At 40.0% G+C, this 24,839-nt stretch overlaps 1 protein-coding gene across 7 annotated transcripts in view; it reads right to left on the bottom strand.

The window, feature by feature from the left end:
- Window positions 1–6,837: 6,837 nt before the first annotated feature.
- MOCOS (molybdenum cofactor sulfurase) overlaps window positions 6,838–24,839 on the bottom strand; it is a 227,619-nt gene continuing 209,617 nt past the window's right edge. For all 7 annotated transcript variants that reach the window (XM_038174387.2, XM_038174385.2, XM_072034892.1 and 4 more), the window contains 4 exons: window positions 24,676–24,781; window positions 20,559–20,685; window positions 18,073–18,177; window positions 6,838–10,436 (listed from right to left, as the gene is read on the bottom strand). In XM_038174387.2, coding sequence (XP_038030315.1) covers window positions 10,290–10,436; window positions 18,073–18,177; window positions 20,559–20,685; window positions 24,676–24,781 — 485 coding nt within the window. In that variant the 3' untranslated portion in view covers window positions 6,838–10,289. The remainder of the gene's footprint in view (window positions 10,437–18,072; window positions 18,178–20,558; window positions 20,686–24,675; window positions 24,782–24,839) is intronic.

Raw genomic sequence — 24,839 nt, 5'->3', positions numbered from 1 at the left:
GCCTGAAAATATCATTGACCTATTCTGCCTGATTCACATTTTTTGCATTGTATATGTTAAAGAGAAAGCACAAAGATACAGTTGTCAACAGCTGTCAACTTTCTTTTCCTGCTGGCAATGAAAAAGGTGATTAACTGCTTTTGGATGCAGCTAATTTATTAAATTAGGGAATGGCGCACCTTTGCCTAAACTTTCAGAAGTACACGGGCTGCATGGTTATTTGGTTGCACTGTTTAATGAACCCAGATTTTATTGACCGTTCAGCTCACGCTTCTGGAAAATCAAATTTGTTAAATATCCCAAACTGGGCACACAGAAATCAAGGTGCTTCAGTCACACAGAAGCTTTCTGAATATTCTGAAGATCCGTTTAGACCATACTAAGGGAAGAAAACATGATTACCTTCAACCTCCTAGAAGAGACTGGAGTTTACCCAGCAGAGAGGAGTATAATTGTACTGCTGACTTTGTTAGGCCCAAGACTTCAACCAGATTCCAGCTTTGTGAAGAATGTATTAAAAACAACATCAACAACACAGTAACAACAACAAAAAAATAGAAAAACAATCTGCCTAGATTGAGTCAAAAGGGGAATCAACCAGCGAGTCAGTGGAAATAGGTTCCTACCCTGGAATCAGTGTAACATTTAATTTAAAACTAACTTCAGAGTATTTGAGGAGCAAAAGTGGAGGTATTACAGCCTGGTCTCTAAATCCATTCTTATAATAATATAAAATTTTGACCCCACTTGCCAGGGAAATGGCACCTGCAGGAACTCGTCTTTCTCACAAATTCACCACAAGAACATATGGAGAACATGACTCAGTACTGTTGGTCAGCTGGTGATTTTTGGGTTCTCTGGTTTAAATATTCCTGCATTCAGCAAAGGATATTTGAAATCACTCATCATACTTTTCATTGGAAAGAAAGGTTTGGGGATTGTAGCTCATAGCACAGGAGGAGGGACTGAGGGAACCAGGTTTCTTCAGCATGGAGAAGAGAAAGCTAAGGCAAGGGACATGATTGCCTGTGCATCGGGGATGAAGACTGAACCAGTCTTCTCCAGGGTGCAAGAGGCAACTGTAAGAAGTCGAATTTCTGAGAGGATCTAGGAAAAATTTCTTTATCAGGAGGGAGGAAAAGCACAGGAAGAGGTTGCCTAGTGAGGCTGCTGGAGATACCCAAACTTGACTGCACACAGCCCTGAGCAACCTGATCTAGCCCAGAGGCTTGGAGCAGTGTGTTGAACTAGGTAACCTCCAGAAGTCCCTTCAAACAGCCTGTGACACTGGAAATTTGATAATCAGGAGATTAATTAGAAATTGTTCAACATTAGTAGCTCTGAAAACAGCTTCATACGAATGAATTCCTATAAATGCCATCATACTCATTTTTTAATCTTACCAAGTAGTTTTTGTATTACAATGTACTTTGGGGCTCATTAGCTGAAAAAACAATTTGTAACGTAATGGGAATCTCAGTGAAGTCCCCATCAGTGTAGTATAGCAAGACTTGTGTTCATGCAGCTTTACTTTTATAGGTAAATGAGAAATAGATGCAAGTTGGCGGGGAGACCTCACTTATTAAGGCAGCATCTCCCCATTACCTGAATCCATTCATGAGTTTGTAGCTCCATTTCCAGCTGGATTCCTGGGCTCACGGCTCCTGTTTCCCTAAGGGAACCAGAGAGTCACAATCTCTTGTTCTACTGACAGATTTTTAAGAGGATTCATCTTCTCTGCCATCCATGATCACATATCCTCTTTCTGACAGCCACAGTTATTACTTCCACTGGAAAATTCAGGTTAAGATAGGCTGAGTGTATATCAAAATAACGCCAACATCAAGAGGTCAAAAATCATGATATTTCTGAACCAGCAGCTCTTGCTACAGCTGAAAAGCTTTTCAGCTTTTCATTGCAAGATTAAGAGCCAGAAGTTTTCTTTCTTTCTTTCTTCTTTTTTTTTTTTTTTCTGAGAAAAAGTATTTCGCTTCATAAGATTTCCCTGTCCCAATCTTGTATCCAGAAATGATTTTAATGCCTATGATTTTAAACTTTAGTTTGTTGTGTAACTGCTTTGGTCACTAGCTTTATCACTATGTCCATATCCACAGAATCCTAGAATGATTCCCAGCCTGACTCTCCCCTGTCCCAGCTTCATGCTGTTCCCTCAGGTCCTATTGCTGTCCCCAGAGAGCAGAGCTCAGTGCCTGCCCCTTTGCTCCCCTCGTGAGGAAGCTGTAGGCTGCTATGAGTAACTTTTCCAAGAATTAGCTGACAATAACTAACATAATTTCAGTGACTTTAATCCAGGGTTCAGTAGTTAGTGGGCTGCAATAACCAGAATTGGTAGGATGAACTATGATAAGAAGCTTCATAAACCTATAAATTGTTTTTGTTTATATCAATGCATTGTACTATACATGAATAGTTTTATTATTCACATGTATTTTTGATATTCTTTCTAAACCCAATTTTGATAGTTTTTACCTACGGAGAATGTTGGGGACAGAAAAAAAAAATCCATCATTTCACTGTGTTCCAGCACTTGCTGTCTGATGCCCCTTTGCTTTTCTATCTCTGCCTGTTCTTTGTGATATGAAACTCATCATCAGAGACATCAGAAAATACCCATGCAAACATACGGAAATTTCCTAATATGGGCCATTTCTGAGAGATACGCGTGCGTGTGTGTGTGTTAAGGGAATTGCCTTCCAGCATGCATTCCTCCTCACAGATAACGTAATGACTGACTCTATACATCCCCCTCTAACTGCTGAATCACTATTGATTTTTTTCTGTTTGACTAATGTCACAGCCATTTTTCCAACTGATTGATTGTGTAATACTACTGTAAGACTAACTTGTAGTCTTTAAACTCTGAAAGTTGTGTATTGTTTTGGCCTTTTCAAAGCAAAATTCCTCTTACAAAGTAGGAATTATAATTTAAGAAAATATTTTTGCCCATCAGTATTTTGGAGATGGTAACAGGAAGAAAATAGAAGGAATAAAATAGGCTATAGAATGACCCTCCCAGTCCAGGTGTTCTTATTTGAATAATATTTCTCTAATATAAGTGCAGATATATATGGTAATTGTAATACCTGATGATCTCATTTAAATGATACATCACTTCTTAACTACATGGTTGCTTGCCTGTATTGTTTTTACACTTTGAAACAAAGGCCTAGTAGGAATCCACTTGCATTTTTCATAACGTTTCAGGCAAGCTGCTGATGTACACAACCCTCAGTCTTGCTTGACTAATGCAACCGATCATGTCAGGTTACCCACTCAATGAAATGTCAGGTTCTCTCTTCCTCGACATATTCCTCACTTTGCCCGTAAATAGTTCCAAATTACCACGCTGTGGCAGTAGGAAAAGCATGTGAGATTGAATGAATACCAAATGAATCCATTACACCACTACAAGACATAAAATAGCATGTTAACTTGACAGAGTACTTCCCTAACATAAAACCATGCACTAGCTAACTAGAAACCCTCTGAGCTTAGCAAGCTAAATTAGCAAAGTCTACTGGCGTTTAATTGCTCTAATTGTCTCTGGCCATGACGTACAACCCAGGTGCTGTGGCAGGAGCTGGTAGTGGCTGTTTTCAGACCATGTTCGTGAGACAAATTCTGAGCAGGGCACAGCGGGTCAGGCGGTGTCTGGAGAGGGGCATGGGCCCCTGGTCCTGGGGCTTGAGATACTCATGTTTCAGCCAGCTATCTAATGTAAGCTGCTCCATGGTGTATGATGAAAAAGAAAGGGTATAAAGCTGTGTTACAGAACTTTATTCTGCAGTTTCACATGTCTGAGGACTCCTGCCTGCACCGACTGCACCCATTTTGCTTAGCTAGAGGCCCACCCGTGGCTCCGATGCGAAACATGGGCTGCCACATCCTGTGCTCCCTTGGAAAAATATGGGTGCTTTTTTTCAGAGGTGACTTTCCAAGACTAAAAATAAAATGCTTTAGACTGTTCTGCTTCTTGTGCTTGAAAATAGATAGATGAGCAGCGTAAACTCTTCCAGATTACGAGTGTTCACCAGCCATGTCCCAATCCTGTAGCTTAGCTCTTTTTTCCAATTTCCTAGAGAGTCATGATGAGTTACCGAGGAACATTACATCTTCTTACAAGTACTGATTGACAAATAAACTAATACAGATGAGAGCTTTCTCTTTTCAAGCGCATTAAATCATTGCATTGAGCTTTGGTTATCAAGTCAAATACACAAATTGTGCATTCTGGTTCCTTAAAACAGAATAAAGGCAAACACTTGATGCAAGGCAAATTCAATTTCATTTCATTATTGAAGAATTCACTAAAAGAAACTTATTTAATATGGCACTAAATACAAAAGCTGTGGGGAGTCCATAGCATTTGGCTAAATCAGTGAAATTACAAATATCTAATACACAACCCACAGGAAATTACAACCATGAAAACAATGATGGATACCTCAGAGACTCTTTTATTTGTGGGAATGAGCAGGGTCCAGCAGTGCAGGGCCCTCTATAGTCTTCTAGGTTTGTTTTGTTTTGGGAAATAGTAACTTGTGAACTTTCAACAACTTTATCCGATACATCCCTTATAAGTACCAGAAAACAACAGAGTTGACATTAGGTCATGGCTGGCATTTCAGACACATCCTTATGGAAAAACACAGCCTATTCAGAAACTGAAAGCTGATCTCACTTCTGGACTGAGAAGCCATCTCTGCATTACAAATTCCAGCCAGGGTACTTGAATCCAGATGGGACACTTACCTCTGAAAAGCAGCAGAAAGCATGAGACAAGCTCAAGGATGGAATATACTGGTCATCTGGGATAAGCTGATGTTGACATCCAGATTTTCACTGTGCTGACAATCTTTGGTTGCAGACCTGGAATAGCTGGGCTCATGCCAGAAACTGGGATTAACATAGAAATGCACCTAATTACAGGCTGTGCGTGTGCAAGTGGTTCTCCATTTTCAGCATAATTTCAGATCTGCTACGAGGCGGCTGTACTCATGTCACACCAACAACCTTCGCCAGTACTTTCATCTGTCTATTCATTAGCTAGCAAACAGTAACTCAAAAGGGGCACATCAGTGACAAAATGGCAGCAGCACTGCACCAGACACTTCTTTTGTGTCTTCTAAATCAAACTCCCCTTGTTTCTTACATTGCGTCATACTTGGTGGGTACTTGAGAAACCCTTGAACAATTCTTGGTCACAAATGCCACCACACACATTTTTTTTAATTTTTTTTTTTTCATTTGTTCACTTTCCCCATCCTGCTTTTGCCATCGTCTGTTCCCTACGATCACAGCTCCTGATTACCATCCTTCCAGGATGACTTAATAGCAGAGCAGAAAGATGACTAAGTAGCTCTGTGACATGCACTGCTGTGATTACTACACAGAGGTTCCCTGTGTGCCTCTGCACATGGCAGTGATGCTCAGGGAGGGATGCCTCACGTCAAACCTCCCTAACATCTCTCTCTGCAGCCCTGAGTGAGTCACGTCCTAACGCAGGGCACCTGCCTATTTTCTTTTCCACCAAGAGGGACCCACAATAGCCATCACACTGAGTTTTCATGAAAGGGAGGGAGCAGAGGCATCTTAAATGGCACCTTGCTTAAGAGGTACCTCTCTGTTGTTGATTCCGAGCCCTCTGAATCTGATTTGTAGGCCTGAGGGTACCGAAGTCCTTTCTTTCATAAAAATAAATTACAAACTCTGTGAAGGAGAGATGCGTCTTTCTACTTTCTTTTAAAATCTGTCTTTAGGGGATGCTGCTTTTCTTTCCATCCCACATTTTTTTCTCTTCTTTTCGCTCTGGCCTCCAGGCTGGTGCACCTAGCAGGCGGTCAGAAACGTGGGGTTGTTTTCCTGCTTCTCCCTGAGAGGCCTCAACTCACATCTGCTGGGGTTGCCTCTTCCAAAACCCATTCGGGGCGTTCCCATCTGGTCTTGTTTTAGTTCCACGTTGCTCTGAAGCGCTGACAGCCTGAGGAAGGAAGGACACAAGCCTCTGTAGCCCACTGGCTGACGAGCCCAGTAGGGCAGAGGAGCGCTCTGCCTTCTCCTCCCATCCGCAGGGGCCGTGCCTATGTTTTGTCTGAGCAGCTGCCTCATGACAGCTGTGTAATCACAGGGACGGGGACATACGCACATCTTTCAACTCCATCGGAGCCACCTACCCGCTGGGTTACAGTCATTCTTCCCCTCCCATCCTCAGCGAGTCCGAAAGAGCGTGAATGGGTAGCTCAGAGTCACGCTCGGGTCCTGTCTCATTGTGTCCCTGTCCCTCTCTCTCTGGCTCAGTGAATCATGGATCATTTCCGTGTAAACCCGGTGAGAAGGGAGTGACAGGCCTTCCCTGCAATTCCCACACACGCCCAGCCATGTTCAGTCCCCAGTCTCGCCTACTGCCCGTGGTTCATGCAGGGGGAAGGAAAGATGGTGCTGGATGCCTCCAGGCAAAGGAGAGGGAACTGGATGCACTCTTCTCTAACACCTTTGGTGAAGGCTCCGACCTCTAACCTCTGGATATCAGAGGTGGCTCCAGCGGGAGTGTCCCTGGAAAGATTTTACAGGAAACCAGTGATTATTACTGCATTATGTGCAGGGCCTGAACCGAGTATGCAACTGATTGGCATGCTGACTCGGCAGCGGCTGTCAGCGCGGTAGCTGCAGGAACACCTCACCTGTGAATCCCAGCAGCGATGAGACATCCTGCCAGTCAGCCACAGGCTCGCCCAGTGAGCCCAGCAATGCCTCAAAGCAGAACTTAGCATCTCCCGAGCTCGAAGTTCAAGAATGCAAACACCACCACTAGGCATGTCGAGCCCAATATGTATTTTATTGACCTCATTTCCAAGAAAGTTAAAAAAGAGACTGAAGAAGAAACGCGTAGCATAATTTCCATAACTTATGAACAACAATCAAGTTATTATGCAGTCTTTCCTTTTGATTTGTACATGATTTGGACAGAAAAATGGCCAAAATTTTTGACCACATTTTGAAAGATGCCACTGAAAATGTATAAATGCAATGTGTCTGAATTATCTTAGTCATATCAGTGAACACAGTTCAGAGGCTTCTCCTAAAAATGTGGATTTATGTTCTGTGATTCCAGCCTCTTGGCTATTACTGGAGCTTGTAATAATCATAATTTTTGCCTCGAGATTTGAGGAGTTAAGTCTCACAGAAAATGGAATGTGTCTGAATAATTTATCGTAAGGAAATATAGACTTAGTTTTCAAATATGTAGAGGACTTTCTACACACAGCACTCTGGAAATGCTGTATTAAATACATTTTTTATCCATAGAAAGTAAATATATATCTGTAATTAGTCCAAAGATTTAATTTTGCCGCAATGAGAGTACTTAGATGAAAGAGTCTGCATTCATATGAAATTGTATTTTTTCTATATACTCAGAACATTGAGAAGTGACCCCTTAATAAAGCACTTAATCTTTCTACATAATATACATGGTGTTTTGAAGTTTTTATGTCCTTTTCGCTCATGCCATACCTCAGTTTGTATTATGCTCAGTTTCTCAATTCTTTGAATTTTTTATCACATTATGGGAAGGATGTTTTTTCTACAAAACTTACAGTGCGTGATGTTTAAGCATGAATCCTCCTACTTCAAGATTTTCCACAAAGTATTGGCATTGAGAAGAATCTGTCTTCACTGATGGGAAGACATCTCAGTACTGGTGGTGACACTCCACTTACTATAAGGGAAATATTATTCTTTGTTGAGATGAAAGAATCCTTGTGTCTCTTCCATCAATCTGAAGCACCGTGACATTTCCTATCACTACAGTGCAAAGATGTTCCTTGTGGGAAATGCACAGAATATACTAATGAGAGTGTTCGTACATCAGAGAAACTGTTTTTTTCCCCCTGTAAAATGACAAAATTGTTCTTGATGCAATATTACTAGGCCACAGGAGAGAGAAAGTGTAATTGCCTGTAAATAATAGGCCAGAATGACCAAGCATGACATTTTTAAAGTTCAAATCCTCTCATCCTTAGTTATCATACATTGCATTAAGGCTATTTACAAACAGTATTTGTCAAGCCACTGTGTATCAAAGTGACTTATTTGCCAGTAAATCCAATAACAAGCAAAACAGAGCTTGCTGAGGTTTGCTTTCAATTTCCTCTTCTAACTTCTGTGCCATTTTAAACAAATGACATACTGGTGAGGTGAAGAGGACAGAGTAAAGTGCCAGAGATCACCTGAAGGTCAGCATACAGCAGGTCTCTTCATATTAAATTTGCCAGCACTGTGCTGGCTTTCTATCCAACAAAGCAATGTTCTGCATAACAGAAAGGCAAAGAGTGAAACAGCAAAAGAGATGTAGAAACCAGGAAACTGCTTTTCAAGCTTCCAGAAAGCCTGCTCATTACAACATCAGATAATTGACTATTAGACAGATAAAACCGCTGGCTTTCAAAGCAGACATCAAGGAGCATTGCTTGTGCTCTGAAGTGGAAGATACAACTCACAAAATCCTCAAAAACCTGATCCTCAGTTTACATACATATAAAACACCTCTCCCTATCCACGTATTTTATGGCAGGTTGTAAGAAACAGATAGTGTCTCTCCTTATTTCCATTACAAAGCTCTGCTGAGAGACTAATAACAGTCTGTTCCAGCTGAAGTGAGTAAAACCAGTTCTTCAAAAGAACAAAAAAAGAGAAAGGAAAGAAAAGACTACCTATCTGCTGAATTCTGATTCACACACCGGGTGATGCACTTCCCTTTTCCCACTGTATGCTGCTCTGGGGTAATCACTCCCTTTTCAGAAGGACTGTTTGACCAATTCTTTCACAAAGCTGCCTGCTCCCCTCGAGGGCTACGCTCAAAGACTCAAGCATTGATTCAGCCAGAAGCACTTTCACACAGTTTGAGCCAAAACTACTCCAAGGAAGGCCTAAATCATGCTGGATGAGAGAGTTCAGACAGTGCTTTTAATGGGGTCAAAATTTCCCTTCCCAATTGGCAATAAAGCAGCCAATCTAGAAGAATTTCCTTTTCCAGGAGGACTTCCTGGAAGTATGAAATTGCCCTGTGGCTGGTTGAACACATGCTGGCAGTCATAAAACACCTGGCCACAGTACGTTCAATCTTGTTTTATATTGCCTTCTCAAGGCTTCTTTTTCTTTCTTCCTCCCTCTCTCTCTCTTCCTCTCTCCCTCTTTCTCTCTCTCTCATTGTGTGGCTTTATTTATTTACTTATTTTTGCAAGAATTCACATATCAGTTAAGTCCTAGATTTCAGACAATCAGAAAGCATGAGTCATTTAGGGCAGTCAAGAACTTAAAAGCCTTCCAAGAAGGCATTATCAAATGCTTAGGAACTACCACAATGAGTAAGAAAAAAGAATGCTTTGACCTTTTCAGGATGGAGGAGCATTCAGACTTTCAAGAATTCCCTCAAGTGGATGTTTCAACATCTTGGCCATTTGAGATTGCTGAGCATAAGCAAAGTTTGTATAGAAATCATGACTGGATTAGTTGAGAAATCTCTTATTAGAAATAATATGTCAACAGTCTCAAATACATATGGAAACGTGTGGGAAGTCATCACATAAAACGGATCAGATAGAAAAGTGGCAAGTGGGAATGAGAAAAAGATGTCGAGAACAAATGGATGAAATTGCTTTATAGGAACATCTTTTTGTAAAGGCATACTGAATCTTCATTGATCTTTGCGTCTTTTTGGCATCCTCAGACACCTTTTCCCAAGATGATGACACATATTTTCCAATGCCAACGCACTCTTCTGTGCTTCAGACTGTCTGTACGTCACCTGCAGCTTCACTTTTGAAAAGCTGAAAGGACTGCCACTCTTCCACTATCCCCTTCCCACCTACGTTGTTTCTAAAGCACGTCCTGCATCCTCTCTTCCAAATGTGGTTTTAACAAAGCAGCATAAGGAAGTAGTTCATTGTTATGTTTACTTTCCTTCATTGAGATGTGGGTTTCTGACAACAACGCTGGGCTTGTTTTGGGAGTCATCCACTAGTAAAACTTGATCAAACCTGTTGCATCCTGAAGCAATTGAACAAAATAAGAGTTATGGTTGCTGTAACTTAATCGCAAGCAAAAACATGTAGGTGAGGTGTAATTATCAAGGGTACTGCCATCTGATAACGTTTACTGCAAACAGAAAATTAAAAAACTCAAAGCTGAAGCAAATGAGCGGAAGATTTTTTTCTTTTTGAATAACTGACTACTGACTTCTTCCTAGAGTTGCATGTAAGTCTCATCTTTTATCCTGAACATTTTTCTTCACTGGATGTTGGGCGTTGAATTTCTGTATTCTCCTTCAACACTGGAAGTACTTGAGACCCAACAGATAATGTATCTGGAAAGGACGAGCACAAAGGCTGGTTCATCAGGTACACGCCAAAGTTTGTCTGAAAAAAAAAAAAAACAAACAACACAAAACAAAATATTCATTGAGATGCTACTCATGGTAAAGTAATCAGATCTATGGAGGATCTCACAACTCAGATATGCTTAGAAAAACAATATTGCTTTAAGAATAAGGATGTATGTGTGATCTCAATGTAATTAAGAACATTTTAACTAATTAACTATAATAGACTGGTAAACAAGAGCTAACCCCGTGCTATTTAAGAAGAATACCTTAAGTAAGTGGATAAATAACAGAGTATTTCATCATGAGTTCCACAGTATCATATATGTAATTTACACTCGCTCACAGTCTTGTCATTTAATGACTCTTCTGGCTTCTTGACAAACACGGTTAATACATTTCCACAAATAAAGGCTAGGCAGCATCAGCATGCATGTATGTTCAAACAGTGAGGAAAAGTCTTGTGTCTTCTACCATGAATTGTTTGCTTTCTTAACAGAACTTTGTTCTGTCTAGCCTTGGTGAATTTCCCTTCATATGCTTTTATTAATATCTCAGTGTATTTTACAGAAAATATTCAGAAAGTTTGTTTTATAATAATTAACGCTTGTTATCTGTCATTAGCGGTGAAGCCACCCAATGTAAATATTACAAATAGTTCGATATGTCCTTGTATTACTGGATAATAAAGAAACAAGAAGGAGGATAACCACTTCACCTACTATATAAATGCTCAGAGGCACTGAAAATCTGGTCTAAGTGTCTGCACTCCAATGTATGGTATTAATTTTAAGGACATTAGACATTACAGTTACAGCTACCAACAGCTGGGTGTGATGTGGAAATGTCACATTAAACACTGGCATGCTTCTGTGGTTTTATTTTCCACCTGTGGAGAACATAGAAACGTGCAGCAAGAAACAGATTTGCAACCTTAGGATAATATTTTCCAAGCAATCAGAAAACAGTTAGCTTAAAAAAATACTTAAGAAAGAAAGAAACTAACACTGAAGACCATGTTAAATTGATAATTGAATTTTATACTTCAGAATGTCTTTGCTCTTCAAACCGAAGGACTTGGAAAGCCAACATTAGTTTTCTTGTCAATTTTTTACAGGTTTCAATAAAAAGTATTTGATTTTCATAGGCTACAAATGAACAGTCATTTGAAAGCGTAATATAAATAAATAAGCAAATGTAATTCATTTGGTATGTCTGAACAAACACATTTTTTAAATAAAACTCTGCACTCCTTCTCCATTTCCTGATGACATTTTTTGCCATTGTTCAGATCAATGATCCTTAAACAGAGGGAATTACATTTACAGCAGGTTTAGAAAAATATACTAAAGGAATTCCAATAAATTAAAAGTAACCAAATGTGTTGGTTGAATTTAAGGGAGCATGTTTGATAGACTTAAAATGCAGGATGTTTACTCAAATTCCTGCACTATATAATTACATAAAAATACAGTAATGAGGTAACATGAAACAGCTTTTAGTCTTCGAAGAATTAGCAAGATTTAAGGCTGAGACCTACTCTCAAGCAACTGCGATGCCATAAAGCAGAGATCTATCCAAACATTGCCCCAGTATGGCTCTGAACTGGGGTCTTTCTCTTTCATTTGTAATTCTAAACATTACAATGAAAAATCGTAAAAAAAAATAGTACAAAGTAAATCTTTTTAGTTGTTTCTGTTATTTCTTCATCTCACAGGCATTCCACCTAAATGGACCTGATCAGGCCTGTCCTACTAATGATACTTTTTGGGTACCAGTGACCACAGTGGTGCCAACACCAGTGGATGTAGTGGGGTAGATCCTTCTGGTGAGTGTTCGAGTATGAAATGCTGTGGAGTGACCTCAGTGCAGCAGGATCCCAATCCACTAGCACAGTGACTGCGCTGGATAAACCATAATAGCAAAATGGTAAGTCAGTAACTGCTTCATTTAAAATATGAGAGTACATAATATTAATACCCTTTTCTTGTTTTTCTCTTATTTGTTGACACGCGGTGGTTTCTCCACTGGCATAAATAATGTCTTTTTCAGCCTTGAAGTAAATATCCTGCATTTAATTCCTGCACCCTAATGTAAAAATGACAGTTGCCATAATTTAATTGTTTAAAAAAATCAGGCAATCATAAAACAAGTATTATAAAATGAATATTAGTCCATGCTACCCCATACTTCACACAGGAAGGAATTTTATAACTCATCTGTGTTAGTCAACTAATTTGATACGTGAAAATTTTTAACGTATATTCACTGTATTGACAACTTGACTTACCTTAAAAAGACTAACATAAATGAAGGCAGATTGTTCAGTATGGATAATTTAATTTTCCTTATTTCTATTGCTCTGAATCATTCAGCCACATTTTTTTTTTTCTTAAAGCACTTTAAACCCCCCATCATTATTTAAGAAAAGGTGTGTGTGAGTGTACCTTATTTGCAGGAGTTCTTAAATACTATTTTAATGCATTAAAATATTGCAATTATTTCTCTACTCTGACTGGGCATCTAGGTCTCAGTATTTTTTTGAGTTCTGAGCTTGGATGATGACTAAGGAGTTTTCAAGGTGATATTATACTGATGGTATAAATATTTCGGTATTAATGCCTGTTTGGATGAGTGTTTTCCTGTAAAATCACTTTCATTGCTGACGTCTTGGTCTTCTGAATGACCAGAAATTTGCTTGTGATTACCAGAAATGGATTTTGTATCTTTTAAGTAAATTTCCTTGCTTTTCTAGTAATTACAAATATTGACTCAGCAAAAATACCCCCAAACAACCACAAAAGCTGCGCATCCTGTCATTCTGACTCCGTTTCAAGAGAATGACAAAATGTGGAAAATCGTCCCTTCTCACATTTCAGTGTTGAAAAATGAGGCTTTCAGACACAGCGATTACAGCCTGCAGAGTCATTACAATGAACTGCATAATCTCCTTCTGCTGTTGCTACCCTTTCCCAACTTCAAGGGCATTTTATTTGGCATATAAACTCTCCAGAGCACACCCAGAGCAGAGCAAAGGGCTGGATTGTGACACAGGTGGCAGCAGGGACTCTTCCTATCACTCTCAAACTTCACGTAATGCTTCTTGATCAGTAAAACTACAACATTCACTGCTGGGATAAAAGGATGAAACGTACCTACTCTTGCCAACAGTGAATCACACAATAGTCATCACGCTCACTGAAAGGAGGAGCTATAAAATGCTGTCATTCCTGCATGTTGTTTCAAATACTTTTACTGCACCAACAGCAATATGCACTTGGATGTTTACAAAACATGGCAGAGGAACATCCTGGGTACCCTATCTCCTTTTGTTAGACAGAAATGGGAGGTGCTACATGTGACAAAGGCCTTTAAGATGAGAGGCCTTTAAGATACTGCTCCTAAATAGTTGGTTAATTCAAACTTGCACTTGGTAGGGAAAGTGCCCTGCTAGAACGTGTAACAAGCACACAAACGACACTGAATACTAACACTTAGCTTTGGACAGAGGAGCTCTAGATTGTGCTCCTGGATGTAGCACAGCTGCTTTCTATCAACAGATAAATTCACCTGCTCTCTTTATTCTTATAACATAACCTCCCTCCCATGCGAAGGTTTGGAAGATGCAATTATTACAGCTGAGTGATTTTATTTCTTTTTAATGCAAGGATGTTTTATTAGGTCTGATTGCACCAAAACTTATCAGTAAAGGCTTACAAAATAAATCAGTTAAGCTCTCTTTAACTATTTGAAGGGAGATTGTGGGGAGCTGGGGGTCGGCCTCTTCTCACAGATAACCAGTGATAGGACTAGAGGGAATGGCCTCAAGTTGAGACGGGGGAGGTTCAGGTTGGAAATTTGGAGACATTTCTTCTCAGAAAGAGCAGTCAGGCATTGGAACAGGTTGCCCAAGGAGGTGGTGGAGTCACCGTCTCTGGGGGTGTTTAAGGAAAGGCTGGATGTGGTGCTTAGGGACATGGTTTAGTGGGTGATAGTGGTGGTAGGGGGATGATTGGACCAGATGATCTTGGAGGTCTTTTCCAACCTTAATACTTCTGTGATTCTCTGAAAATAGGGTAGTGGAAGCACTTGCTTTTAATATGTTAATTTTTCATATTGGAAAGAAAGAAAAGTTTTAACTTGATGTCAAAAAGCCCCAAACATTTTGTTTTGTTGAAAATGTCTGGACAGCAGAGTGTTTTATTAAGAACTGATTTTCCTTTGCTCTCTGCCTTAAAGAAATGTATTTCCCACTTTGCACACGAACAAGAAAAGAAGCATATTATTTCAGAGGTCTATTAATTACACCAGTCACTGTTTGCAAGTGTTCCAGATCTTTGGATGAAAAGCAGTGCACAGTGTAAAGCCCTGCATTACTATGAAAATGATGATAATGATGCATCAGATAAGAGAAGTCATTTGCTATCCCTGCTAACGTTTCAGTAAGCAGTCCAAAGGCGTGGCGTCTAATTCCGCAGGAAAGGGAGCTCTCCCAGGCACAATGAGAGACATAAAAGAGGATCAACAGCCCACAGGAAAAAAACACAAACCTTTTCAGTGCAGAAGGGCATGTACAAACACAATGGATTTCCCTTGATGTACCGCTATCCATACATTCCATGCATACAGGCTGCTGGGGCAGGCTGCGAATGCAATTCCCTTTGCTACCTTGACAGCAAGTCCCAGCTCATAGCACTGCTGCAAATCCACCACAGGGCTTCCGCTATTGTTAGCGTTAAACTGCATCTGCAAAGCCCAGAAGATGGGCAAGAATTCAGTGTTCCCTCCTTCCTGTCCCTGTGCCTTTTGCATCAGGTGGTGACGCATGGGGAACAGCATGTGGCTATTTTTATGCTATTTGCTTAATGTCGTTATCTAGTCTTTTGTAGCCTCCTGCAGCCACAGAGAGCTCTGTCACAGAAGGAGAGCTCATTTTTTCCTTTTCAGTCAAAAATTACAGAAGGAATTCTTAATGAGTACTTTTTCAGAACTTGTGGCAGTAGAACTGAAGTTCGCTTTGCAGAGATGTTTGCATTTTATTTCAAACAATGTGAAAAAAAGGTTTCATAAAAAGTAGCTGGCTGGGCTTCATTACCCTTCCGTACATTTATAGGGAAACATGCAAATTGCTTGTGTGGCTAATTACAGTAGCTGGTTCTGGCTTTCAGTAGTAATCCACGTATTCAAAGCCTCAGTCTTTCAGCTTGGAGCAACAGGTTCTCAGAGTCTCGGAGGAATGGAGAAAAATATGATTTCAGAAATAAATATTGAACCACCTCTTACAAGCCTTACTTTATTGATCATTATTGAAGTTCATTGGCAGTGCTTTAGTTAGGGCTACCAGCTTGACAGAGTACAATATATTACTCTGGGTTGGTATTTTGGAAAAAAATAAAACAAAATGTTAAATATTGACATCTGGCATGCAGGATTTGCTGGCCATTCACACGTGCGGTGTCTTTAACGTTTTGCAAATTGAGCAACAACAATGGCCTTTCAAAAATATCAGTTCCCCTTGTACTGGGAAATTAGCTTAAATCATATTTGCTGCATTTGTTGTACTTCAAATTGTGTTGCTGACAGCTGGGAACAAACACAGCTAGATTCCTTCACCGAATCTGTGTTCGATAAAAATAATAAAGTGATGTCTATTAGATGACTCCTCAACAGAAAAGCACATGCTACAGACATGAGTCACCAAAGGATTAGCTCCGCAATTTAGCACAGCCACATGAACTCGGTGTTGCTTCCCCCTCCTTGCTGTGGAAGGTTTGGATGAGTGTCCTCTGCCAGGACCGCTGAGCACACTGAAGATGCCAAAGCCCTCAGGTGCTACTCACTGATAAGCAGCTGGTGACCATCACCCCACAGATGACTTGCAGGAGTCTTCACAGACTAACTCACACAAGCTATCAGTTCAAATTATCTCTTTTGGCTGTTGAGCTTACCAGAAGACGTGGCCTTATGCAGAGCAGGGCATGCTCAAAAGGCTCCTTCTGCCAGCAATGCTGAGAGTAATCTTTGGCTGAAGGTTGGGAAAAATAAAAGAGCTGAAGGCCCTGTTCTCTGCAGCATGAGTATCTTTGCACAGCTGAGGGAGGCAAAGCACTCCCCTGCTGTGAATAGCAGCACTGTGCTCTGCAGTGCCTTGCCTTGCCCTGCTCCTTTTATCTGACGCCAGGTTCTCAAGAGGCTGGATGGCTCTCTCTGCCTTAATTCTGTAGGAATGAGTCACATGGTCCTACGAATGTTCATATCAAGAAAGCCTTTGCATTGCCAGGGTTAATCAAAACCAAAGAGAAGCTCTTTTTTTTTTTTTTTTTTTTTTTTCTCAGCTCCTGAGAAGCTGTGTTCCTGGGAAGTGGTCCTTACCACCTGAGAAGGTCCCCAAATACAGATTGCTGTACCTTTACAGAGGCTTTAAGTCACAATCGAGCAAAATGCACGTGGGTAGAGAGAGCACTCTATGCATCATGTGGAAACTGGGCAGCACCCCCACCCAGAAAATGCTAAGCAGTGCCCCGTTACCTGGAGAAGGCTCTTGTCCTCAGGCTACCCACCATGGCCAGGAGCTCCTCTCACAACCGCACATGTACTGCAATAATCTGGATGCCAGAGCCTGCCGTTCAACCCCAAGTCATCTCAGGTCAGCAGGAAGCCGTGCCTGGGCAGCCAGCCCCTGCCTGCTCGCCTCCCTCCCTGCACCAGGCAGCTGGCTCCCAGACGGAGCCAGCCAGCGGGGCTATTCCCCTAGGATAACACTCATTGGAAATGGAGCTCTTTGTTTGCCTAATGAGTCACCGAGACAAATTGATTTTTATTTTTACTTTTTTTTTTTTTTTTAACAAAGAGGGCATTATTTGTAACTTGGTTGTGCATTGTTTGGGTGAACAATTTGCAACCTGTTTGTTATTGCTCTGCCTCCGTGCTGTGCCCAGTCTCTGGTGTTTGGCTGTTATTGGCGAGGCTTCTGAGCCCAGAGTGGCCGATGAACTTTTACAAGAGAAGCTTAACAGTAAAGAGTGAATTCAGAGCAAGGATTTTCAGCTAAATAAATACTTCTGAGGGGATTTGTGAAGCTTTTAGGATGCCAAACTGTCTAGCCATCGTCTGAGTACTCTCAGTTCCAAGAAGTAATGCAACCTGAGCAAGCAGAAAGACTCCAAAGCAACGCCTCGTGTTTCAAACCTATTCCCCAGTCTCTTTCCTAATCAATTACTCTCAACTTTGTCTGTATTCATGTCTGCTCTGCATTTCCTGCTAAGTAGTTTTTCTCAACAAGAGTAAGGTTGAGTCTTAGGAGCTAATTGTGTCATCACAAACGCTTGGTGATTTTTCTGCACATTTCTCTTCTTGAATGACATCAACACATTGGCTCATGTTTGCCAAGACCAAAATAAACACATTGTAAAGTGGTACATACCGAACAATAGCAAGAACAATAAAAAATAATTCATATTAATAGCCAATTGCTGAATTTAAAATGTGTTGAACATTTTATGGAAATAAAAGATATCATATCTGGGTTGCAAGTGCATCCTCTTTTGACTGCAAAAACAAATGGTAATGATTAGCATAAAAATGTAATTGTAAATATTCTCTCAGCAGGTATTTCTCTATGCATGCAATGCACTACATCTTTCTGTACAGCTATTTTTGAGTAACTTACTGACCTTTCTACCTCTTGCAGCAGACAGAGACTGCAGAACTTCTTTGTTTCGCTCCCCAGACTGTTGATCAATGCAGATTATTTGACACCTGCTACACGGACCCACAACCTGAAATTTCAGTTAAAGAAGGTCACTGCTATATGTCAAAACAGTACAACATGGAACAGTACAAGCTTCTGACTAGCATATCATAAAAAATATGTTTTCCGTATTTTTCTTATGTTATTTAATGCTTTAATTACATAAGAGGTCAGTCCTGTTCCCCTAACATAGGAACATTTTCCAAGGGTCCACTTGCAAAGCTATCACTGCATTTTTAGTTCTTTTTTTTTTTTTTTTTTAAATAAAACTTTCCCAGAAACAGAATATGAGAAATACCAAGCATTTACATATTTATATTTCCTGATGGCTTAACGGCTTAACTTTGTGGGCTGGCAGGGCTACTTGCTCAAAGGAGAACTGAAGACAAAATTAAGCCAAGGACTCAGGATTTAACCAAAGGAGGACTCTCTTGGAGCTAAACTAAGAGGCCTTGGTTAACAGTTTTTCTGTGCAGTTGAAATACACAGTATCCCATGTTCCTTCTTATAGGCATTGCACTTGTAGATAATCAGAATGCAAAATGTGAATTTCCACAAGTGCATATAAGCAGAAGGAATAATGAGATCCTCTAGTTTAACATCATATATAATACAAAGCACGGTTCTTAAAGTAAATTCTTGTTTAAAATAGGGCCGGTTAAAAGGGGGAAAAAAGAAAAAAAAACAACCACATTTTTTTCTTACCTTTTAAAGCATTAAAATGAAGAAAAAAGACAAATTCCAGTTTTGCTTGCTATAGCACCCCCACCTTTAGTAAAGCTCTACATTTTACATTATAACTCTTCTTTAAAATATCTCAATATAAGCTTTCTACTGTTGCAAAATTTGTCATAATTTCAAATAGGTCAAATAATTAAACCTTACACTGTGAATATTTCTATACGCTGTTCTGAAGTGCTGTTTTATTTCTTTGAGGTACGTCTAGAACTGTTTGTACAACTCTTCACTGTAACCATTAAAACCATATATTTGGCTCAGCTTTTTCAGAAGATGATTTTCCACTGCTTTAATATTTTATTAAAAGGAAAACAAGACAAAAGAAGGAAATATCTTCCCCTACTTTTCTTTGTTCAACAGCATCTTCTATTGTTTTCCTGGCATCAAGCACCATTAACGTAATTTCTACTGTTACTACATCAGTATCTGGATAGCAGAGACTGGAAACGAGAATGCAAGTTGCATAAGCCTTTCTATTTTTGGCTTGCATTCCTAAGGTATTTCAATGCCAGAAACAGGAAAGCAGTTTTATCCTGAATATACTGTAGTTTTACAGTATATTCCACAACTGGATCCTGAGCTGCAACTCAGCTCCCTACTGCAACTCTGGACTCCAACAAAATATACATCAAGGGTTTTGTCTTCTGTATTCCTTATCTCCTACCTGCAGAATTTTTCCTCATTTTTCTTTAACTCATATTTCAGCTTGCTGATCAAAGTATGCGTAAGAAGAGAGAGGATAGGTCATAATTTCTACCCTTACTGAAAACACGGCCTTTCCATTTCTTAGGATATGCTGACCAGAAACAATTAGGAGTGATTTCTATCATGGCTTCTAGATCTGACATTAACACTTCTCATATTCACACCTTTCACTGTCATCCCTAAGTAAACAATGAATAAACCCCTTTCACATCCTAGACAATGCATTAAAAAGTACACATCTCCTAGCTAAGGACCAGACAAATCCAATACAACACGTAATGCATATATTCATCTTTTCCTTTGGTTTCTTGTGTTGCTTCTTCATGGAACTTTTGTTGAACTTCTTCTAAAAAGAATTTCTTTGCCAACAAAGTTTGACTTGATAGCATTTTCCTTACAGTACAAAGCACATTATGTTGTTATATATGACATGAAGAATAACGTATGAAACAGCCCTACCTAAGGCTAGACTAAGAAACATGTCCTGAATGGAGATTAGGATGCATACACCAGAGAGCAATAGACAGTGATCATTCACTGGTATTCATGTCCAGGCTTTTGGCAATCATTTTCTTAATGTGCAGCAATCTGAGACTGCATTTGGACTATCACACTTAAAAGCTGCTCATATTCTCTTGTTACAAGCTGGCTCAATATTTGCTGCAAACTCAGCCTCAAAACAGTGATTATTTTTCACCTCAGTTGGATGGAGGTGGGAAATTTTATGAATTATGAAATAACAAAAAGGGTGGATAAATATGTCAAAACCTCTCACTTATATTGCAGCATGTTTGTCACAGGTTACACCAGGTTTTTTTTACACACTTCATAAATTGCATCTGCACACACTGTGCCACCCATATTCCAGTCAAAGCCTTACAAAAATTGCTCTGTCTCCAAGTTCAAAATGCTTTGTGCTAGAGGACAAGATCCTGTAGGGCTAGGACGAGGGAGATAAGTTCATACCTGGAATCGCAGAGCACCTATTGAAATCTCAGCCCATTCTTCTTCTTCAAAGGACTCTGGTGCACTGATGACAATGTTGGCACGGAAACGCCGGATTAATTCCTCCATTTCCAATGGCTCTTCCAATCTGTACCACAGAGTTCACAACAGAAAAGAAAGAATAGTCTTTATTAACGAGTTCGGCACTAGTTCTGCACTAGTTTTTTGTGCTGTAAGAAGCTAGCGGCTAACAGGATTCATCAAACAGATGAATCTCCATAATAATTTGGACCAATTTTTATTGCAAAGGCTATAAAAAAGGCACAAGGTATTTGACTAGAATTTGTAATGATCTAGGTGGCTTATTCAGAGCTGCAACCTGGAACTGTAAAGTAGGCAGGAAAGCATGCGGAGTGGCAATTATAGATAATGCATATGAGAAAAATTCCTTATTAGTTATATGCAAGGTTAATGGTAACAAATAAAAAGATCTTTTGACAAAGCTGGTTTAAATTTGATTGGTTAAATGCTTCTAAAAAGAAAGCAAATACAAGCATATTCTGCATATTCTGCAGTAGCAAAAGGGACAAAAATTACAGATGCTGAAGGTGAAAAAGGCCAGTAAGGCATTTTATGAGAGAAATGTATTCCTTATATTATTATTTGCCTTTAGGTTGCAACAGATTGCACCAAATGACAGGTGTTTTGAAAAAAATTAATCTCTGTGTGGAGATATCTCCACCTCTTTACAAGCATTTGAACTGCCAGGGTGTAGATTTGTGTCAGTGCTGAGAACATACATGAGGGAGACAGAAGAGCAGACTGCATACAAATATCAGAAAACTGGCTGCACCTCTGAATTGTCATCATTGCTGTCCTTCTAAAGGAGAATCCTACCTGTACCATAAAAAAGGACAGCCCTAAAAACCGTAAGAGAGGTTCTCTGAAGTGGGGCAGAACAATTCATTTTGCATTAGCTATGATGGACGTGAACAACTTCCAAAGGACAAAAAGTTTAAAATCTGTGTTTTAATTAAAATATGGAAAAACGTGTAAAATCAAAGCACAGGGAAAACTGTTCACATCAAACAGTCTTGGCAGAATAGGTCTGTTAGGTGAAAAAAAGGCTTGATTTTATTTTAAATAGTCTGGATGATCTTCTTTAGCAGACAAATGTGCATAAGGATAAATCAACTTTCAGGCAAACCACACAACCCTGGCTCCAACAAGCTTTCGCTGTTCACAAGGCTCCCAGGAGCCTGGGGGTAGAAAGTGGGGTGGGAAGCTGAAGGGCTCCAAGTTTTCCCTAGAGATCCCACAAGCATGTCTCAATCCATGGCAGAGGCAATGCTTATCACGATTGGAGTAGACAGGAGCCAAAGGAAAGTGCAGACTATGCTGATGCTGGAAGTGGCAGGGAAGAAACTAGCAGTTAGTGATGAACAAATTCAGTTCCACTGTTTTGCTTCCTGCCTTTGCTGTGTACTGTGTTGAGACCTGGCTGAAAGGAGTTTGGGCGCTGCGCAGAGGGAGCTTTGAATGCATTTCGTGACATGTGGGCATCAGCTACCTAAGCTGGTATTAATGGGGGCATCAAAAGCCCCAGTAACCAAAGATCTGGGCTCAAAATGCCCTGAACCAGCTGCTAAAAACTACTTTTAGTTTCTACTTTCAGCCCTTGCTGCTGCTCCTCCGAGTCTGCAGTGCCCACACTCCTACTCACCTCCAAAATAACTCCGCTCTCCCACACCTATCCCCAGCCCTCAGAACTGCTTGTAACTACTTGGCAGCATTTATCGGAGTAAATACACATTATTTCCCCTCCCTCAAAACATCAATCAGTTGGATAGAGGCACCTTTATCCTGCAAATCTCAACAAGGATCTGTTGTGAAAATCAATGTCATTTGCCAAAGCTAGTTTGAGTACTTAGGATTTTCCACAGCAGTGGGCCCTGCAATGCAGAAAGCATTCCATATATTTAACGGGCAAACCTGAAAATGATTATTTTCACCTTCAGGGGAGTATTTGTATTGAGAACATTTGGGCATGAGGCCAGGCCACGGGGATTTTCATGGGGGTGGCCTATAACGGCAACAGCAGAGATGAGTGTCTCATTACACATGTAGTTCTCTATCAGTATGTTACGTTCTAATTTTTAATTAAATTGCTGTTACTGTTTTAGATCACCTCTCAAGACCCAAATGTAAAGGGGAAGATTAATTCTACTAACTACAGAAGATGCTAAGAAAGAGAAACTATTAAGACTCAACTGAAGATTGAAAGGGTCCTATAAATCTTAGCAGTTTTCCATTAAATAAAACCAAACGCACATGCCAAGAAGATAACTAATACTTTCTAAAAAAGAAAGCCATTTAATAAAGACCACTACATGCAGATTCTTCAATGTTTATTGCATAGTTCAACATTTTGAAAGTTTGTACACTGTGATTCAGTAGCAGTTCAGAACAATGATGCAGTATATAATAAATTAGATATTAGATTAGATATTAGGAAGAGATTCATTACTCTGGGGGTAGTGGGGCACTGGCACAGGTTGCCCACAGAAGCTGTGGATGCCCCATCCCTGGAGGTGTTCAAGGCCAGGCTGGATGGGGCTTTGGGCAACCTGGTCTGGTGGGAGGTGTCCCTGCCCGTGGCAGGGGGGTTGGAACCACATGAACCTTAAGGTCCCTTCCAACCCAAACCATTCTATGCCTGTATGATTGTATGATGCTGAATTAATTTCCTCAGCACTCTGAGAAAGCACTGCATGGCAAAATAAGGAGTAGTTCTCCAAGTTGTGCTGCAGAGTGGGAAGTGAGCAACTCCAGTCACATCTGGAGTTTTCTTTGAGAACAAAGAAATTACAAACCAAGTTGTACTGGGAGGAACACTGGAAGATATTAAGTGCAAAAACAGTGTATCATCTGACGTATATTTCAAAGTTCCCCATCATCCTTCATCATCACTTGCTGCTTCATCTGGTCCCTTCACTTTTTCTTTCTACTCAAATCCCATATCTATCAGGCTTCTCGCTGTATCTCACCATGGAAAACGCCCACTGTGAGTAAGGGATGCCTGCAATCATTGTTTGGCCAAGGAGATGTAAACCAGACAGTCAAGCCTCAAAAGAAGGCATTAATTATCACTGAGAAAAGGTAGTTAAAAAAAGAAAGAGATGGAAAGATTCAAACTTTTGCCAGGCATTTTTCCCAGGATACTGCTGTCACATGCTGAAATTGCCCAACTGCTTCTTCCTAAAGAAAGAAAACCCTCAGGCAATGCAAGTTGATCTGTAGTGGTGCTTAATGCAGTCAGTGGTTTTAAACCCCAAAGCTATATACCCATCTTCCTACAGCTATATATATGTACATGTATATATGAATAACTCTGAAAAGGAGTTTCATTGCAGAGCAACATATTTGGTGGGTGACCTAAAGGAGAGAAGGTGTTTCCAAGCAGAGGCAGGATAGTTTGGTGAGACAAGAAAAGGGGAGCGTGAGCTCAGAAAAAAACACATGGGTTGTTGGGGGCACAGCTATGATAGAGGCCCTGTGGAAGGATTTTCTATGGAATTTAGGGCAGTTCTCAGTTCAAGAAAGAACAATATGATCAGGTTATGAAAATTTAGTTAGTATTGGGTTCCTTATCTTTGAACTTTGTGCCAATCAAATGTTTCATGTGTTGCCTGTATCTCCCACTTTGGTACTAGTAATGCAAAATAAAATAAATAAATAAATAAATAAATAAATAAATAAATATGGTCCTGCAAATAGTTTAAAAATATTTCTGTTATGAGTGTTTGCTCTAACCTGAACCCCTTCCATGGGGAAAATATATTTCGGTAAGTAGGAAGACCTTCAATTTTCATCTAATAGATTATGTCGAGGAAAACTTATTATCTGTGTTCTTCCCACAAACAGAAATTGGTTGATTCCTGACAGTCTCCTACCACCAGATCAATTGACAAGAATTTTGTTTAAGTTCTCATAAAGATGACTGGCAGGCAGGTTATATTTAGGCATTTAACCCAAGTTTTCAGGAAGTCTCTCTCATTTTCTAGATAAACAATTACATCGGTATCTTCTGGCAAGACGCTGGAATCCAAGATGGCTGTTGAAGGCAGAAGGACCTTACCTTGCAGAAATATGTTCTTTCAGCTGCAGAATGCTTGCTACATTTATCAGGAGGTATTGTGCTTCATTCACAAGAGAGAGTGAGATGCTTGTAGCACAGGTTGGACCTAAGAAAGATCAATTCAACATTATAAAATAATTGTTAAAAATCAGGAAGATTATACG

Source organism: Anas platyrhynchos, chromosome 2, assembly GCF_047663525.1.
Source record: "Anas platyrhynchos isolate ZD024472 breed Pekin duck chromosome 2, IASCAAS_PekinDuck_T2T, whole genome shotgun sequence".
Classification (NCBI taxonomy): domain Eukaryota; kingdom Metazoa; phylum Chordata; class Aves; order Anseriformes; family Anatidae; genus Anas; species Anas platyrhynchos.
This window is presented reverse-complemented; position numbering and strand designations above follow the sequence as displayed.